Genomic DNA, 15,046 nt, shown 5'->3' with positions numbered 1-15,046 from the left:
GATACAAACGCATGAACTAGTTTTTCTGCATCACTCTGCAAGAGGATTTTCCTAATCTTTGCAATATTACGGAGATGGAAAAATGCTATTTTACAAACCTGATTAACATATGGTTTAAACGACAAATCCTGTTAGAAAACAACACCAAGGTTTCTCACAGTTGCACTGGAAGCCATCGCAACACCATCTAATCCCTTCCTAAGATGCTCTGGACCAAGAATGATAACCTCTGTTTTTTCTGAATTTAGAAGCAAGAAATTTCTGGACATCCAGTCCTTGATGTCCCTAAGACATGCCTGAAGTTTAACTAACGGTTCTGTCTCATCCGGCTTCATAGACAAATAGAGCTGCGTATCATCAGCATAACAATGAAAGTGTATGCCGTGATTCTGGATTATACTTCCCAACGGCTGCATGTATAAACTGAACAAGATTGGCCCTAGCACTGAACCCTGTGGAACACCATAACAGGCCCTAGCACTGAACCCTGCGGAACACCATAACAGACCCTTGACTGTTCTGAAGAAACTTAATGTACATGAACAAACTGGAACCTGTCAGATAGATATGATTTAAAGCGACACTACGTAACTTTTCCACCTTAATATCATATTTCCAGAGTCATTGTGATGGTACATCAACTTCCAACAGGTTTAATGACACCTCTGTCATGATCTGAGGGGGTCTGTATCGCTTTCACTGGCACTATGTAACTTTGAGGAGCATGGTAGGAACCCTGCCACACTAAAAAACTACAAATTTTACGACTTTGACTGCTTTACGGCACATACGTCACTTCCCCCTCCTTCCCGATTCGTAGTCGAGACAAAAATGTGCGGGGCTTGGAGCGCAGAGGCTGAGCTCAGCAGAAGCTGGTGTTGAGCTAAACGAGGAGCTGGTATCATGGCCGAAGCAGCGAAAAAAACGAAGAAAATACAAGTTTTAACGGAGCGGAGGAGGCGAAAAAAAGAAAGCGGGAGAGTAACAAGCTAAATGCCCGGTGGAGAATAAACATGCCCGGCGTTCTCTTGCTACAAGCCCTTGCAGGTGTCGTCTTGGACGAGATGGTTGAAGGATGTAAAGACGTTCATCACCTCCAGGTATGCACTTTTGTCAACACCTATGTCAGTGTTTTACAAAAACAATTATCCTGAAACTACTACAGCTGGTGTAAGTGTTGTATCAAATGTCAATATCTATGTAAACCTTTTGACTCTTCAGGTCTGTATATACAGATACTTATACACTGATGGTAAAAGCAACACATTTGAAGATATAGTAAAATATAGCCAGAAAAATGAAATATATAGGCAAAGTATACACTTCCAGATGAAAAAAATACAATATAAACACCATATAAGCATATAAAATAAATCTACTTTGTTGGAATTATATTAAAATAATAACAAGAGTAGTAAAAGAAACCTTATGGTGTTTATAATGTGTCGTTTTATCTTGTGAGTGTATAAATATATACATTTCTCTAATTTTTCTATAGCTATACATTACTTGCTTTTACTTTCTGCATAATTACAGTGACTTCAACAAAGAAAAAAATTCAAACTTGTGATCAACAAAATATGTTGAATGATTTATAGGTCAGTAATTATCAGAAAGACATAATGTTTTTTGTATCTTTATTCTCACACTCTGCAGGACTACATCAGATCTGGAAAACTTCCAGAATCACATCCTCATGCAGAAGGTTCTCCTACACTCCAGCAGTGAATCATCAGGGAAGGTTCTCCTGCACTCCAGCAGTGAATCACACGCGGACTCTCCCAGCAGGAAACATGGATGGACACAAGATGCTACTGCTACTATAGTCATTGTATTTATTTACAGTAACTTCTTACACTGTTTCATAGTTCAGTTTTTATTATCAGTTCATTATTTTTAGTTTATTTTTCTACTACTCTATTTACACTTGTTTACTTTATTCACAGTAATTTATCCTGTCATACAGTTGTTCATTACTGCTACTGTGATACAGATTACTTATTGTTTATAATAAGTATGTATGGGATAACTGCTGTCACTATGCAAATAACAAAGTTCAAGAATTTTTCTATTTTCTGAAAGGTGTGTAAATAAAAGTCTGTCTTGTTTTGCACAAATGTCTTTATTTTAAACACACAAAAAGCCCTGAAACCAGTGTACTGTCCCATTGGGTCTGGAAAGGTGTCTCTTATTTTCCAAACATCATGCTGCCAGAGCACAAACTGGCGATATGTATATATATATGCATATATATATGATATATATGCTGCGTGTCGGTTCTGTCTTTGTGGGGGTTCAAACTCTGATGATGCAGAGGTAGAGGTGTTCTCACGAACAGCAGATTCCTGATTAAACAAGAGACAGAATTGTTATGATACAAATGTAAATGTAGAATTCTATGATCAATAAGAATCAAAATTAGAATGTTTTCACATACTGGGGATTCGTCTTGGGTTTTGGTAATTCTAAAATTACTGACAATATCAACAACAGACAGAGAAATAATAGTGATCATAAAAATGTGTAATTCGCAATGAGGAAGCTTTATAAAATAATAATACAATTGAATAGAATTACAGCACTAGAGGAAATAATGCAATGCGAAGAAAATGTATAGAACATTTCTAGTATTTTTCCTGAGAACTGTAAAATTGTGCAGGGCTGATCTGCAAAATATAAGGAATGGGAATTCAGTTATTCACAGGTTATAAAGTATTTTTTCATTTTGTCAGTAAGAATGTTGGACTACTAATTTATGACGAAGTCCCTCTAAAAAACGTGACAGGAAAAAGGTGCAGAGCGTATGAGTTTGTAGGGCGCATTATCTCGCTGAAACAACTTAATAAAACCAATTTGAACTTAGTGTTTTTCAACATCGTCATATTATATTGTTTAGCCAAAAATAGATACATTACCTCTTCATTATCCATCCTGCAAACGACCGCTGGAAACAGAAAAGTCGTTTTGAAAGTCCGTCTTGTCTTCTATCATCAAAACAAATGCAGCGGCGGGGACGGGGGTTTTCCGGCAGTACGCGCTGGTGCTCATGGGAAATAGAGTGTTCTTTCTGGTAAAGCACTACCGATTTTTGTCCAAAGGAGGCGCCAAACTCAACAAAGCTGAAAGTTCCGTTGTGCTGCTTTAAACCAACGTAGAGCTGTCCCTTTAATCCCAACAACATGCTCTAACCTGTGCAGTAAAATGCCATGATCTATAGTGTCAAAAGCAGCACTGAGGTCCAGTAGAACCAGTATGGACACTAATCCCTTATCTGAGGTCCAGTAGAACCAGTATGGACACTAATCCCTTATCTGAGGCCATAAGAAGGTCATTCGTAACTCGAACCAGTGCTGTCTCTGTGCTATGATGCATTCTGAACCCTGACTGAAAGACTTCAAACAGATCATTTCTATACAAATAGTCACATAACTGGCTTGAAACTGCCTTTTCCAGAATTTTAGATACAAATGGAAGGTTGGAAATTGGTCAATAATTAGCTAAGGTGTCTGGGTCAAGAGAAGGTTTTTTAAGTAAAGGTTTAATTCCTGCGACTTTGAAAACCTGTGGTACATATCCTAAACTTAGAGATAGGTTAAATTGGTCCAGTATTGTCGCACCAATAAGAGAAAAAATATGTTTGAATAGTCGAGTCGGGATGGGGTCTAACATACATGTGGTTGACTTAGCTCTATTGACGAGTGAGGTCAGCCCAGGGAGGTCTATAGGATCAAAACAGTCTAGAGGCAAGTCAGAGCCTAGGGAAGTCGCTAAAGCTGAAGAAACACCTACAACCGGCTGGTTGATTTCTTCTCTAATTCTTGTGATTTTACTGTTAAAGAAACTCATAAAGTCCTCACTACTGAGAGCTGCAGGAATGCACGGCTCCACAGAGCTGTGACTCTTTGTCAGCCTGGCTACAGTGCTGAACAGAAAACGTGGGTTACTTTTGTTATCCTCTATCAACGATGAATAATAAGCTGTTCTGGCTTTGCGAATGGCTTTTTTATATACTATTAGAATATCTTTCCATTCACGATAGGAGTCTACAGACCTACAAGAGTACCACTTCCTTTCCATTTTACGCACGTTTTGTTACAACATGCGGATATCTGAATTATACCAGGGAGTTAAGCTCCTGTGGCTAGAAACCCTCCTTTTCAAAGGAGCAACTTCATCTAAAGCTGAATGCAACAAATCAGCAGTGTTACTAGCAAGGAAATCAACATCTGCAGAGGTAGAACCCAGGTCACTGGCCTCGACTACATCACTATTTCGCACTGTCGTAAGATGAGCAATGGCCTCCTTAAATTTAACAATAACTTCATCAGACAAACATCTGCTAAAATAATACCTCCTATTTTGCACTTCAACATCAACAAAATTAAATTCAAACGTTATTAAGTAATGGTCGGATAAAAGGGAGTTTACAGGTGACACCAACAGATCATCAGTTTCAACACCGTAGGTGAGAACGAGATCGAGAGTATGATTAAAACAGTGCGTCGGTTTATCCACTTTTTGTGAGATACCCATTGATTCTAGAAGAGAATCGAAGGCTAATTGAAGATTATCGCTTTCAACATCCATATGAATGTTAAAATCACCCACTATGATGAATTTATCTGTGCTGATCAATAATCCAGAAAGGAAATCTGAAAATTCAGACAAAAACTCTACATAAGCACCAGCAGGGGGCCGATACACTACCACTAACACAACTGGCTTCTCTGATTTCCAGCTCGGAAATTTCAGACCAAGCGTGAGGCTTTCAAATGTATTATAATTGCACTTAGGTTAAATTTTTGTTTGGAGACTGGAGTTATAAATTGCTGCGACTCCTCCACCTCGGCCCGTGTTTCTAGGAATGTGATGATTAAAGTAGCCGGGCGGAGTTGATTAATTCAAACTAACATACTCTTTCTCCTGTAACCATGTTTCTGTTAAACAGAAAATATCACTCCTGCTCTCTGTAATTATATCATTTACTAACAGAGACTTAGAGCTTAATGATCGTATATTTAGTAGTCCGCATCTAATTTTTCGGTCTGTAGTTGGTACCAAATGTACATTGGTTTTAATTTTTACAAGATTATTTTGGTTAACACCTCTATAACGCCACACCTGGTGAACTTTTGGAGGGCGGGGAACTGCAACCACTTCTATTTTGCTAGGCACCTGGCCAGAGTCGCCAATATCATGTAATCCTACAGTTTTAGAGTCGCTAATTACATAATGCAATCCTACAGTTTTATTGGCAGGCGTTGGTCCTCGAGAAGCAGCAGAGAAGCATGTAAGACTGCAGCTCTGCATCCTGGCCTGGACCCTGGATTGTCAGGGGGAGTGTCTAATAACATTGGCCAGATTTCTAGAAATAAGAGCAGCACCAACCCGGGTGGGATGAATGCCGTCCCTTCTGATCAGACCGGGCTTTCCCCAGAACGTCTCCCAATTGTCAATAAAGGCCACGTCATTTTCTGAACACCACCGATACAACCAGCGACGGAGCGAGAGCATGCGGCTAAACATGTCATCGCTGGTCAGATTGGGGAGGGGGCCAGAGAAACCTATGGAGTCCGACATACTTTTGGCGTAGTTACACACCTAGACAATATTCATTTTGGTCACTTCCGACTGGCGAAGCCAGTAGCTTCAAATTTGCTTCTATGTCACCCGCTCTGGCCCCCGGGATACACCTAACTATGGTCTCTGGAGTCGGCCTCACATGCTTGACTATGGAGTCGCCAATCACCAGGGTCGGCTTCTGATGACCAGAAAGATGAGGTGCAGCGCTACATTGACAGCCAGCTATTCTGGGATAGGAATGACCTTTTAAGTTTCTGGGAGTCACAGGTCTTCCCTCTGCTTGGCAGACTAAATCCCGGCACAGTCGATGCAATTCTTTTTTTGCACAGTGCACATTGAATGGTTGGTTAGATTAATGTGGTTAATAGCCTATGTTCTGTTATTCAGTTTATTGCAAATAACCACAAAAACCAAATTTTATTTTTATTTTTGGATTTATTGATTGTTTATTTACCAGGCGATTTGAATTTGTTGCAGTTTCCAGTGTACTGTAAAGCCTGTTTTCACCTTTGTGAGAGTGAGACTGAATAAACGCCTTATTCAATGGCACATTTGACGTGTAATCGTGTATTAATACCGGCGGGTGCGGGTTGGGGCGGGTTGTGCAAATACATATGGTGGTGCGGGGCGGGAGGGGGCGGGTCATATTTTCTCATTAATGCGGGACCCGCGGGTTGGAAAAACCCTGACCCGCGCATCACGAACCCCTACCCCTGTTGACATGCGAAACAATGCTCCGCAAAGGTAGAAAGACATTTGGCTAAATGAAGGTGCTACTGTAACTTCAGAAGGCCTCTGTGTGGTGCGAAGCAAACCAGTGCTTCCAAGTAATTTGTTCCCCCTGGTGGCTAAGTTGAGCCATGGGAGTTCCATGGATCATCACGAGGGAGGCAGGGTATGGTACATCACCAGGACTAAACTAAATACCCTTTTAAAAATGTTTTGTAGGTGCAGGCCTAGTGGAATGGCACTGTTAAAGCTAAGGCTCAGCTCAGCTAAAGCTAAGCCGAAGAGATCCATTCTTGATGTGGATGAGTAAATTGTCTGCTGGAAAAATGTTCAAAGTTCTTGTGGGATGCTGGTTTCTGCTCTCTCTCTCCTAAGCAGGAACTGCTGAAACTGGTTGACCCAGATCCTGATTCGAGTGGTGAAAGGTCATCACCCCGTCAGGACAGCCCTTTTGTCGTCCAGATCGCGACCCCGACAGCAGTAAAGATTGCTGAACGATCTACGTGGGTTCACCAGTCACAGTGCAAACTAGTAAAAAACTTTCCGGACCCTGAGTAGGCCAGAAGCCGGACGGTCTCAAAACCCTTGTCCGCTGAAGACTTATCTGACGCCTATTCACCAGTCACGGGCCTGAAGAAGATGACTAGCCCAAACTAACTGGCTACAACAGACTGGAGAGGAGTCCGAGAGATGGAAGAACCTTTTCCACTAATGAGTCATGCTGACATGTTAGGAATTGTTCCTAACACTCTTTACTTGATGACACTGGAGTGTTTCATTTTGTTTACTGTGAAGTTTCAAAAGGACAAGAGGAGGGAATGTGAAGTTAATCAAACTTTTGCCTCATGAAACTATCACATGTCTCTGTTAACAGATGACAGGGCAGCCACTTCCTGAGTTCTGTCAGGGGGGTTGACTGCTCTGTTAACAGCTGTCCCATTGTCTTTTGGTGCATCTGTTTCAAGACCCCCATGAAGTTCCTGTTTTTGTCCAGGAAGACATTTGACCTATGTGACCCGTTGCTTTTAAAGACTTTAGGCTAAAGATGTCTGTTATTTCTGCATACCACAGATTAGTTTCTCTTTAACTGAAATGTCACATGTGTGACCTTTTAAACCCCGATGTATGTTACCTCCGTCTGTTTCCTGTTTTCTTCCAACTGTCCATTATCCATTCACTGTTCCTAATATGGTAATGTTCCTGTCAAAGTTTCTTAATAAAAGCTAATGCAAAGAGGAGGATCTTTGGGAGGCATTTGCTGTCAGGGGCTCTGACCCTGTCACTGTGCTGTCCCCCTCCTGCAGGAGCACACTTGAAAATCATTTCTAACAGACTCTGCGTCTTTCCTGGTTATGAATTTATGTTATGTTGATTTAGGGACCCAACAGTAGTCGCCAAATTGTGGTGGCAAAAATTGTTGTTCGTTCAATAAAGTTCAAAAATGAATGTCAGGACACACTCAGCTGTCTTTCTGAAGTTTAATGAAAAGAGAAAAAACATTCAATGAATGGAGGTTCACACATTGCCGATCTGATCCGACTAACAGTCAGTCGTAAATGCCCCTACCCTTGTTTAAGCACACGCTATCTTATAGTGGCCAGGCTGGGAACAACTAGACAAAATATCACCCTGGCAACCGTGCTAGACTCTGTGTTCAGGAATGTTCACTTAAAAACAGGATTTGAGTATTAGTGTTGAAGCAAAAAACATTGTTATACCAAAATTTCCCATTACATTCACAAAGACGGTGTTCATCTTGAATGCCGCCTTGACGGCAATCTTTTCAACATCCGTCGTCTCCAAGCCCAGACTAAGACAAAGATCTACCATATCTGTGAGCTACAGTATGCAGATGACTGCAGTCCTTGACCACAGCCCAGAGTCTATGCAGCATTCCCTCAACACAATTTCCACTCTTTACCAGTCCTTCGGTCTTCAGTCAACACACAGAAAAAAGAAATCATGTCCCAACTCATTACCCAACCTCCCTCACCCAACAGCTTCCATATAAACGGTATCCCACTCAAAACAATCAAACACTCCACCTACCTTGGCTCTACAATATCCTCCCACTGCTCCCTCGACACAGACATTCACACCCGGATCAATAAAGCTTCATCAGCCTTTGGACGGCTTCGCAGGAGGGTTTTTGAAAACCGTAACCTCAAGGTCGGCACCAAAGTTGCAGTTTATAACGCAGTGTGCGTGTCCACCTTGCTCTACGGGGCAGAAACATGGACGCCATACAGAAGGCACATAACAAACCTGGACGCCTTCCACATCCGTTGCCTTCAAAAAATCCTTAGTCTGTCCTGGGAAGATAAAGGACTTCACTCGGAGTTCCTGAAAAGCACCGATTCCAGCTGTCTGGAAGCAGCTGTGGCCAAAAGACACTTACGGTGGATCGGTCACACAATCCGACTGCCTGAACACCGCCTGCCCCGCCAAGTCCTCTAAGATAAGAGAGATAAGATAAGATAATCCTTTATTTTCTCCCTCAGTGGGGAAACATATTTTTGTGTTTCCCCACTCTACGGACAATTACAAGACACAAAGCTGCTGCTGGTGGCCAAAAGAGACGGTACAAGGACTAAAGAGACGCTACATGGACTAAAGAGACCCCCCCACACAGTTGGAAACTCTGGCGTGTGATCGCTCAGTTTGGGTCAGGGCAATCACACAAATAGATGACAGCAATCATCAAAGAAGGTCTGAGAGACCAGCGACATCGGAGGACAGCCGGCATTCCCCCAACGTCCTGCTCCCCTGCATTCCCCCAACGTCCTGCTCCCCTGCATTCCCCCGACGTCCTGCTCCCCTGCATTCCAACCTCCTGCTCCCCTCCATTCCCCCAACGCTCCCCTAAATTCCCCTAACGTCCTGCTCCCCTGCATTCCCCCAATCATTGCATTCTGTGGTCGTGTCAGTGACGTCACCCTGCCTGCGCTGCAGTGTCACTCTGCCGCCACCAGATGGAGCCGTTGCCCTGCATTTGATACCCGGCAGTCCCTACCAGGGGCGTAATGCCCCAGACAACATAGTTCCTACGATCATTCGGGCAACACAAACCCTCCACCACAGTAAGGTGGCGGTTCAAGGAGGAGGTTGTGTTCTAATAGACGCTATATAAATACATTTGAATAGAACGAAACTGAGAAACACAAACAGACTCACGAAGCAGAAGACTCAGGACACACATTGGTCAGTAGAGGAACTGCAGATGTCTGCATCAGTCTAGCATGTAGCTCCGTCAGTAAGCATCAAAATTACTCCCCGGTTCCTTCCCAGCAACTTTAGTTTAGTTTCTGCAACACAGTGTCCCTGCTGAAGCGATTCCAGCCTTTCACCACCGGGAGGAGACATTTCACAGCAGTTTCCAGTTGGTTCAGGTTAGGTGTGTTAAGTTTAGTTTCAGTTGGTTCAGGTTAGGTGTGGTGACGTGTTTTAAGTTTAGTTCCAGTTGTACCTGAAAGGGTGGAGTTACAACCTGTCTGTACATCCCGGTTGCACAGAAAGTTGTTTCAGAGCGAGCAGAGCACCAGCAAAGATGGCATCGTCTTCTTCCTACTCCGAAGATCTGACCTGTTCTATCTGCCTGAGTATCTTCAGTGATCCGGTAATCCTCGTCTGTGGACACTCTTTCTGCAGAGAATGTATCACTGTGTCTCTGAGCTCACAGCAGCAATGTCCACAGTGCAGGACAACTTTTGATGAGACTCATTTCACAACCAGTCACATTCTGAAAAGTCTCGCTGAGAAAGCCAAAGAATCTGAGAAGTTAAAGACGGACGGTGGAACTGACAAAGAGGTGAGATTTTATGGATATTAATCGCCTTTACCGACCGATTTATGTAAGAACCCGGGGGATACGGAGGCTAACGTGTCATTAATATCAGGCTGGTCACATGACTGTGTTTTTTTGCTTTATTGATTCCAAAGGTTCCTACGTGGTTTTGTCCTGAGCATGAAGAAAAGCTGAAGTTGTTCTGCGTCACAGATCAGCAGCTGGTCTGTATCATATGTAGAGATAGTCAGAAACACCAAACACACCACTTCATACCCGTCAAAGAAGCTGCTGCGTCACTGAGGAAGGAAGTGGAGACGCTCAAGCAACAAGGTTCTGCTGAAAACCTTTCTGTAGAAAAACTGGCTCAGACACAGAAGGTGGAGATACGAAAAACCGGAGAGAAGTCTGAGGAGCTGATGAAGCAAATCAGCAGCCAGTTTGAGGAGATGCACCAGTTCCTGAAGAAGAAGGAGGAGAAGATCAAGAAAGAACTGAAACAGAAGGAGAACAACGAGGTTCAGAAGATGACTGAAAGTTTAAATGTCATGGAAACGGTTTTGATGGAAGGCAGAGAGTGGGATAAAAAGATGACATCAGTTCTGAAGGTCACTGAGCCAGAGATGTTCTTACACAGCTGGACTCATGGGGGCAGTAGTTCTGCCAAGGATAGACCTAAACCAATAGAACCTCCCCAAGTGGTGAGATCTTCTCTCTCTATGGGTCCTTATGAGAGTCACCTGCAGCTTTTCATGTGGAAGGAGATGCTGCAGGTGATCAAGCCTCGAGCAGAACAGATGCAGCTCAGAAGCCAAGATCACTTTCTAACTGTGACGAGTGACGGCCGGAGTGTCGTCTCCGCCTGCCAGAAATGCCTGTATGGACAGAACAGTCCACTGAGTAGGTTATTATCACGTTTTCAAACCTACACATCTGTATTGAGCACCAATAAGTTCACCTCTGGGGAGCATTACTGGGAGATTGATGTTGGACGGAAGGGTTACTGGGAACTGGGGCTTCAAAACTATTTCCTGAAATATGACGGTAGCACCTACAGCGTCTCTGATCAGGGTCAGTGTCAGCAGAAACAACTTGGAGGCAGTCCTACAAAGATCGGCGTGTACCTGAACTGCTCTTCCAAAGAGCTGTCCTTCTACAATGCAGACAACATTAAACATATTCACTCTTTAACCCTCAGTGACTCCGTGTCAGAACCTGCATATCTGACCATTGGAGAGTATGATGATAACGTCCCGGTGTCAGTGTGCTGGTACTCAAAAAGGGTCAACGGTTCTAATACCTTAGACTTCTTAGACTTCCGCTCAGAATTTAGTAGGCAGATGGACACAGCCAAACGTGGTAAAGTGCCCCCCCGCCAACGCCCCCGCCGCGCCGCCGCCGCCGCCGCTGCCGCCGCCGCCGCTGCCGCCGCCGCCGCTGCTCCCCCGCCGCATTAGTCGCACCCACTCTCTCATCACCAGAGCGAGGGTTTCCTCCACCCGTGTTCGCCTCATCGGCCCGGGGCGGGGGGCTAATACATTTTACAAGTACAGTCAACTTAATTGTGTTAAGTTTACTTTATTTATCAAAATCAAGTTGACTTTACCTGCAAATGAATTTTGTACATACTAAAACTTAAGTAGTTTATACAAAGACTAGTCTTTCTTGATCTACATAAAAATCTCATGAGAAAAAGTCGCCTTAATTATTTTAAAGTAGATCAAGCCAGACATTTTTTACTGTGTTTGTTCTACTTAAACAAATAAAACATGTTTCATCTAAACGTTGGTCAATCTGCCCAATAGATTAAAACTGTCAAAGTAAAAGTAAATACAACAAGATCATTGCTTGTTGTTTGTGTGTAAATGTAAAGATTACTGGGATTACAGAAATACTGCTGGTTAAGGAAAAAATTAATAATGTCTTGTTTTTTGAACAAATGCAGATTAAGTTCAAAACTAGATGTTTTCATGTAAAGCAACAAACTTCATTTTTAATTGTTAATATCACAGATTTAAATATGTTATATTTACATGATTAGATGTATTTTTTTCAGTGTACTCACTCCGCAGTTCCAGGGACAGATAATGTCAGTATTCTAGCTTTGATTCAGTCTTAGGGACCTGGACTGGTTGCTGTTTGTTTGTTTTCTCTCTTACTGATTTAAAGGCTTGTGTGCCTGTTGTTCTCTGTGTTTCTCTCAATTGCTGCTCTCAGAACTAGCAGCAGATCCCCCCCCCGAATCCCCCCCCCGACCTCCCTCACATATGTTTATATTAATTACAATAAAATATATATATATATATATATATATATATATATATATATATATATATATACATATATATACATATATATATATATATATATATATATATATTAGAAAAAAATATGTTATATATTAAAATGCATATATATGCTTTAGGTTTTTACCATACTTGGTATTAAACATTAATATATATGCAGGGGAAAAAAATCGCTCTGGTTTTGTTTGCAGGTTTTTATTATTTTGAACAAATTTGAATTATTTTCTTTGCTTATTGTAATTTTGTCAGGTGGGGTATTTTTTGTAGTAATGATAGATTCTGCATTTATTTTGGATGATTAATGTGTTTTGATTGTTTTTCTTTGGTTTTGTCGGTTTCTGTGGTGCAACGTGTAAATGTGACTGTCGTGTGGGACTTTTACGGTGTTTGGGGGTTTTGTGCTTGTTTTTTCTTAATGAATGAATGAATCATTAACAAATATGTTTTGTAAACATTTTGTAAAACTGATCTCCTGATATCATTTTAGTGCGTTTTAGTTTATTGAGATGACTTACATCACTACGATTCAAAGACGTTAATCATGTTAACGGTGTTGGATCAACTAAACTACCGGTAGTTCTTGGTGGTCATGAACTCTGACTCCTGTTTGCATCTGTGTAAATCAACTAGAACTGTGTTTATTTTAATGAACAATTATCTATATTAGCTTCTATTAATAAAAGTGGAACATCCAATAAATCTTTTGAGTTTTATTTCTTCAGCAGGTTGATCCTGCAAACGGCAGCCAAGTTTAGGTTTTCCTTGAGGAAAGCCTGCAGTCGGAAAAGGGTCGTACCCGACCGTATCTGACAACGAGAAGCCGTTCGCGGCTAGCGCTAGCTGGCTAGATCGATTCCTGAAGAATGATTCAGTGTCCGAAACACACAATTAGGTTTGGGTTGAATGAAAGACACAATTAATAAACGCAGGTCCCAAATAAACGCCTGCTGATTTGAGCGATTTAAGCAAATAAACACCCAGGCCTTTATTTGGTGTTTTACTGCATTTACAGTCTGGTAAAGGAACAGTTTTGGTCTCCATGGTTACACTTCACACCCATGACATGTACGGGGATTTTTTTATACGTCACCAGGTAAAACTGTGTTGAAGTTACATTTTTAAGGATGTTGCTTTATGGGTGACAGGTGTACAGGAATGTACGGCAGCGGTGGCCAAACCGGATCTGCAGGTTTGTATACAAGCTGAATATTTAGTTTCACCCGAAAATAAATACCACAACATGGTCCTAGAACACCAGAAGGACATCCTGACTCAAAGTCCCAGCAGGCTTTGCATTTACGGCCCTTCGGTGACGAGGCTAGGGTTAGGGTTAGGGTTATGGCAGCCCAGACCCGGCTGTAAAGAGCAGTGTTGCTGGATCTTGATAACGTTTTCTTCCACAACAGAAAACAAACTTCCTCATTTCTCAGTTGAATGACCAGAACATGTGAAGTTAGCTTCAGATTGGTCTCACTGTGGGAAACATCAAAAGAAGTTGGTTTTCTGTTGGTGAGAAGTTATTCTAGTGTTTGTCACAGGGTGGTTTGTTGAGGACCCAAACGCAGGAGAGCAGGAGGCAGGAGTTCCAGATTCAGGTTTATTAGTAAAGACAAACCAAAAACGCTGCTGAGCAGGATCAAAAAGGCAGAACAAAAACAGGAATCTAAAAACTAGACGAGGAGACATGGAGGAGGAAACAGTACTGGGAAATTTTGGTCTTGTATGCTTTCACAATCCTGTTTTGTTGTGAACATTCCTGCTGCCGAGGGCCGAGGTCAAGCTCCTTTTGACACAGTGCCTGGCTGGTTGTCAGGGTGACATATATAATCCACAGTAGTGTCGGCAGACGTGCCGGATACTCGGCTTCCCTACGGGCGGAGGTCTTGTGTCAGAGAGTGGTAAAATTACTCCAAGTTTGGAACTTGGGGGCTCTGGGTTCCTGGAATCTAGAGTGACCAGACCGGGTCTGGGGGTGCTTAGGGCCTATTTTATTTATTTATTTATTTATTTATTTATTTATTTCTCAGGACAATGCACATTGATGAACATATATACATATGTAAATGTGCCAGATTGTAGCACAAGGCTAGTTTCCATCTGTAGTCCAATACAGGCAGGTAAGGTGTTAAAAGCAGAACAGGTAAAGATGCAATAAGAAAAAGAAAACAGAAACAAAGACAAGTACAATTAGTAAAGACAAGTACAATTAGTAAAATAAGAATGATAAAAAAAAGGTTAGTAGGAGGAGACCCAAACACACATTAGGTGTGTGTACACATTTGTTGACCTCTGAGCCACAAAGAGGGGCATTCCCTTATGTGTACAGGTATAGAATTCCATAACGCACTAGCCTTTATGGATAGTGCATTATGGCCTAAAAGCAGTTTTTCTGAATGGAACCTCTACGTTTCTGTTGGACACTGCTCGAGGAATATTTAAAAAATTCCTGGAGGCAAGGTGGTGCCAGGCCATGTAGGGTTTTATACATTAGACAACTGTATGAGAATTTGCAGAAGTTGTCGAAGCTTAATAGATTGTATTTGTCCAAGATGTTACAATGATGGTATGAGATAGGTTTTTTATCTAGGATTTTGAGTGCTTTTTTATAGGGGTGTAACAATATATCGTGCCACGAAATTTCGCG

General features: G+C 42.0%; 1 protein-coding gene across 1 annotated transcript; it reads left to right on the top strand.

Annotated features, from left to right (window-relative positions):
* Nucleotides 1-9,851: 9,851 nt before the first annotated feature.
* LOC133457553 (nuclear factor 7, ovary-like) lies at nt 9,852-12,356 on the top strand. The gene is made up of 2 exons (XM_061736928.1): nt 9,852-10,120; nt 10,252-12,356. The coding sequence occupies exons 1-2, from the start codon at nt 9,860-9,862 to the stop codon at nt 11,551-11,553; spliced, it is 1,563 nt and encodes a 520-aa protein (XP_061592912.1). The 5' UTR covers nt 9,852-9,859; the 3' UTR covers nt 11,554-12,356.
* The last annotated feature ends 2,690 nt before the right edge of the window (nt 12,357-15,046 follow it).

This window comes from Cololabis saira, chromosome 12 (genome assembly GCF_033807715.1).
Source record: "Cololabis saira isolate AMF1-May2022 chromosome 12, fColSai1.1, whole genome shotgun sequence".
Classification (NCBI taxonomy): Eukaryota; Metazoa; Chordata; class Actinopteri; order Beloniformes; family Belonidae; genus Cololabis; species Cololabis saira.
Note: the sequence above shows the minus strand (reverse complement) of the source record. Positions and strands in the feature narration are given on the sequence as shown.